Genomic DNA, 5,328 nt, shown 5'->3' with positions numbered 1-5,328 from the left:
GGAGGAAGCAGGCTCCCTGCTGAGCAGAGAGTCTGATGTGTGGCTCCATCCCAGGACCCTGGGATCATGACCCAAGCTGAAGGCAGAGGCTTTAACCCGCTGAGCCACCCAGGTGCCTCGTTTGTTTTTTTTAAACAGGCCTCCTTGGCCCCATGAAAATCCAGCAGTGTGGCTGGGCACCTGTTCCACTGTTCCCAAATTCTCTATGACATTGAGGAGATGGTCTGCTGTGAACATCTAAGCCCTTGGGTGGCAACACAGCCTTGCTTGCTGGATGCCAGCCAGCCTCTGTAGTAATGCAATACAAACTGCTCTTTAAATATGTATATACACGCACGCATACTGTTTGTTAAACATATTCTGGATACAAATACCATCTACGTGTTCAGTACGCTATGTATATAATTATCAAATGTGGAGCCACCAAACTTGCTATGTGAAAAAGAGTTAGTAATCGTGTTACAATAGCTCAAGTTGACTACCTAGAGCTAAGTTCCCTTGGATTCAGACATCTGGCCATGTCCAGTAGATTGCTGGAATTGTTACACATGGACTTGACTTGTGAGGAGTCATGACGGGAATAAATATGTATCAAAAGCAAAATGAGGAGTGTCTGTAACCTTTCTATGGGGCACTGAGGGTTCAAGGCAGCATTGGCATTCTTGGCTGTGTGATGATGATACCAGCAGCAACAGCTGGGGCGGGGGTAGGTTTTCTGTGTCTGCACCAGGTCCTCAAGGGCCTCTACCTTGTTGGCTGAGGGGCAGGAAATAAGAGATCTCTCTGAGGAACCCCAGAAATTGATGGGGATCCTAACTGAACTTCAATTTCCTCATCCATGAAAGGAGAGTTGGACACTGACCCTACTTACATCTAGAATTCCTTTGAATTCTACTTGTTTTCTATACAGAGAGAGCCAGAGCAGAAAAAGAGATTATGAGTTATCTCTGGGAACTAACTGGACTTTCTTTTTTTTTTTTTTAAGATTTTATTTGACAAAGAGAGAGAGAGCGCAAGAGAGGGAACCCAAGCAAGAGAGTGGGAGAGGGAGAAGCAGATTCCCGGCTGAGCAGGGAGCCTGATGAGGGACTGGATCCCAGGACCCTGAGATCATGACCTGAGCTGAAGGCAGTTGCTTAACCAACTAAGCCACCCAGCATCCCCTAACTGGACTTTCTAAAAAGAAAAGGGAGGTAACAGCATCACTGGGGACAACAAGTGACATGGTATTAGTACAGAGCTAGGTCAAGTCATGGAAGAGTTCCTAAGATGAGAGGTCTGTGACAAGATATGGTTCATTTCCAACACAGAAATTCTAGAAGTTTCTAAAAAGATGCAAAACTACTATTTACTTAAGCAGCAATTGATCACAAATACAGAGTCAAAGGGATATTCCATTAAGACATAGTACACTATTTCCTTTAAATGTTAATATTGATATTCTTCACATTACCCAATTTTATAGAATGAGCACAATCAATAGTTTATTATACTTAAAAGTTTATTTATAGAAAAGAGCCCCTTCCCATGTTTGGTCCTGGGTGGTAACACTAAATTCAGTTATTTAGCATCCGTTCACCTAGAGAAGCTGTTTATAACCCTCTCTACTTGAATGGGATGCTGAATTTGAGCCATTGATGGTGGGCGTGGTTGTTCCTAGGGACTCAGTTCACATGGCCTTGCCCCATAGCCTGTGTTCCAAGTTTTTTGATCCCATATTATCGAATTTTCTTTTCTATTCCCCCCCCCCGCCTTTCCACCCTTTCCAGTACCCATTAATTCAATCTCTCATCTCTCCATTCCTTTTTTTTATTTTCAGCATAACAGTATTCATTGTTTGTCTCCATTGCTTTTTACACTCTGTCTTCCCCCCTCCCCTATCCCTCCCCCCAACCCTCCTGACCCTTCACCTCTACTGTCCCATTTATCTTCTTTCCATCCTACTGCTCCTACCCTCCGTATCTCTTGTTTCTCCATCTCTCTGCCTTTTCCATTAGAAGTCTCCTTTTGTGTCTTTACTATATTATCTTTGCCCACAACAGGACATCGCTTCTTTTTCCATCCATCCGTCAAGCTGGTTTTGACAGAAAATGAGTTCCTGTCGTGGGATTTCTTCTTATTTGACTGTCTCATCTTTAACGATACATCACTTATCTGAACGCCCTTCACCAGATTCCTTATTTTAGACGGATTTAGGGAGAATTCCAAATCCCAGGCCCCTTTATGCTTTTTAGATTTCATTTGTTCTTTAAAATACTTCAACTCCTGTTTTAGCAAGGGAGAAACTTTGAGGAAGAACTTTAGCTCGAAGTTCGAGGAGGTCTCTTTTTTCAATATGTCCAATAAAAACTGCATACTGAGGGTCATCTCCCCATTCTCTGCCTCCTCTTCTTCATCCAGAAGCCTCCTCAGTTCTCTGTGGGACTCTTTCCCCAGGTCGCTCTGGTCCTCTTTCAGCAGGTAGGACACGGCATGAAAAAACTCTTGGAAGCTAATGTGGCAGAAGGTATAGAATGGCTTCATATGACCTCCCTCTTGGTAAGGCATGCTGCTCAGGAAAGCGTCAAGGCTGGCCCCATCTAAATTGTGCTTCCTGAGGTCAGCTTCTTCAAATATGAACCTCTGGTGCTGGATCCCCTCAGTGGCTAAGGAGCACAGACCACGCAGGACCCTGTGGCTGGTAAGTTCGGTGCAGTCTTCATTATCACTGGGCGGCAGGAAGGTGGAGACATAGGCCATGAAGATGTCCGTGCCATTACTGGGAGTCTCTGAGATCTCTCTGCCCCTCTCCATCCGCTCCTTGAGCAAGGAGCAGATCACCCAGCAAATGCCTGGAATTTGGCATGATTTGTAGAGCACATCATTTCCTTGCACAACGTCAAAGGCTTTTTTGGCTTGCTCCTCGTCGGCGAAATAAGAGCTAAAATACCTCCTCCTCTCATCCTCCGAGAAGCCTAGGATGTGAATATGGCGCGATTGCTTCAGCAAGGGCTCCAGATTGCGCAAAGCCACGGGCCGGGTGGTGATGAGGAGGGAACACCTGGAAAACACCTCTCTCCTGATTAGACGGTGCAGCACGTTCTCCATGGGGTTCAGACTCAGTCTCTTCAAGCCTGTTGCAAAGGGCCTCTGCAGTTCGTCAAAGCCATCCAGGATGAACAGCAGCCGCTCCTCCTCCCTCCGCATCTCTTTGACCGGCGCCTGGTTGTCCCCACAACACCAGAAGAGGAGCTGGTCCGGTGTGCCCTCCGACAACAGGACCACTTCTCTGCAGCTGACATAAAAGACATAATCAAACTGGCCTGGGTACAGGGTGCCCGTGGCCCACTCCAGCACCATTTTTCTGGCCAGCGTTGTCTTTCCGGTGCCCGCGGACCCCTGTAGCACCACTGTGGGTGGGGCTTGGTAGGACACCTCTCCAGGATTGAAAAGAGACTCCACCGAGACAGAGTCCAGCTCCTGCTCTGGGAGGGGGCAGGCGGATGGATCTGCACTCTCTGGGTTCGACCTGGTCACCAGGAGCAGCTGATTGTAGCTACTACCGATTCCTCCTTCTTGCCTCTCCTCTAGGCAGCGCACGTGCTCTTGGTACTTTTCTCTGTAATCTGAGCGAGACATGTCGGGGGTTAGTCGGTCAGAGGGAAATAAAGACCAAGGGGGCCTTTCAAACTCTGGACTCTGCTCTCTAGTTTCATCTCGTCTGCTCTCTAACTTGTATCTTCCTCAGGTTTATACTTCGAGCTTCAAGGGGAGGGCTCCCTGGACATGTGTGTGTGCCTGCACGCACATCCGTATGAGTGTTCAAGCTTGTGTGTTGTGTGTGTGCATATCGGTGGAGTATGAGTGAGTGCTTGTATCCACACAGCTATGAGAGTACGCTTCTGCAAGCTTGTGTACTTTTGTGTGAGGAAGGTGTGTCGGTGAGCATCAGCAGGAGGGTGTTTGTAAGACTATGTATGTGTGCAAATGTCTTGGTGTGTGTGTATGTCTGATTGCTCCTTTGAAACACCCCCATTTGAAATGGTGAGGACAGAGTGGAGAAAGGAAAGGGAAGCCAGAGGATGGTGAAGGAAGTAATAGGAGCCTGTTCTTGGTAATGATCAAGCAGGGTACTCAAGATAAAGCAGCTCCCAGGCAGAAGTCCTGACTCTGTCAATGGAGCTCTTGGGTGTGACAGAGGCTATAGAGGGAGCACAGGCTCTCCCTGCACCCCACGAGAAGGGATAGGAGACTTTCTGGGTTCCACGCCCACCCTCTTCTCTAGGGCAGCATCGATCCACCAGATGATTGAGAGAGCAGGACCCCCGAGCAGGCTGTCCTCTGTGGGAAGCAGCTGAGGAAAGTTCTGACACTCTCACCCACCCCAAGGCCATTTTGGCTGGTTAGTGGAAACCCCTTCACCAACACCACCCTCAGTCTCTAAGCCCCTCTCCTCTGCCCTCCTCTCCCTGGCACTAAAATCAGAAGTAGGAGGTAGGACATTATGGCCACAAGATGAGTGTAGTCTTCTATAAGACCCCACCCTTGGCTCAGGCCCTCCCCCAGCAGCTGTCAGAGCCTTCAGCTGGAGACCACCAGGACCCTGGGCAATGGTGCTCCTTGGTACAGACAGAGGGCAAGAGTGAAAGACAGCACCCACTATAGACTGTGGGAGTCTCTGGAAATGTCACGGGGGTGGGGGAGTCCTGGGGGTGCCCTGAGGTCCCCTTGTCTCCCACTGCACTCACCGTTCAGACAGATGTGGCTCAGCCGGTCCACAGGTTCCAACAGGTTCATGGCCCCCAGGACACTAATCACCACCTTCACGGCCTCACGTGCTCCATACAGGGAAATGAGCCGAGAAGCCAGGTCCACCGGGCTCAGGCCCTCCAGCTCCCCGCGCGCCAGCAGCATCTTCCCCTCAAGCAGGCAGTTGTTCCGTAAGTGGAACTTGAAGAGCTTGAAGCTTTTCTCCTCAAGGTCTCTCAAGGCCCAGAGCAATGCCTCCTGGGGGGTTTGGATCTGTGACATGGTGCTGGGGTGAAGGGCTGAGTTCAGTCCAGTGAATGGGAGAAGCAGGAGAGGGGGGGAAGAGAGGCGGGCACAGAGAGAAGTGCAGGCTGCAGGCCCCCCAGCCACTCTGCTTTCTGGGTGCTTAGCAAGCTGCTGAGTGCAGGCCCAGGAGAGATGGGAGAGATGCGTGCCATGTTCTGAGAAAGGTGAGCAGGTGGAACAGCCTGGAGTTTTTCTACTCATTTCCCACTGTGCCTCTTTGTGAGCTGATATATGTCTGTGCCAGCAAATAAGAAGGAAGGCATGTGGGTGTGTGGTTTCTATCTCTCCATCTCT

General features: G+C 49.4%; 1 protein-coding gene across 1 annotated transcript; it reads right to left on the bottom strand.

The window, feature by feature from the left end:
- Window positions 1-1,163: 1,163 nt before the first annotated feature.
- On the bottom strand, window positions 1,164-5,010 carry NLRP10 (NLR family pyrin domain containing 10). Its single transcript, XM_046015868.1, has 3 exons — window positions 4,728-5,010; window positions 1,904-3,605; window positions 1,164-1,176 (listed from the first exon to the last, which is right to left on the bottom strand). Exons 1-3 carry the CDS (start codon window positions 5,008-5,010, stop codon window positions 1,164-1,166), a joined length of 1,998 nt encoding a protein of 665 aa, XP_045871824.1.
- Between the last annotated feature and the right edge of the window lie 318 nt (window positions 5,011-5,328).

This window comes from Meles meles, chromosome 8 (assembly GCF_922984935.1).
Source record: "Meles meles chromosome 8, mMelMel3.1 paternal haplotype, whole genome shotgun sequence".
Classification (NCBI taxonomy): domain Eukaryota; kingdom Metazoa; phylum Chordata; class Mammalia; order Carnivora; family Mustelidae; genus Meles; species Meles meles.
Note: the sequence above shows the minus strand (reverse complement) of the source record. Positions and strands in the feature narration are given on the sequence as shown.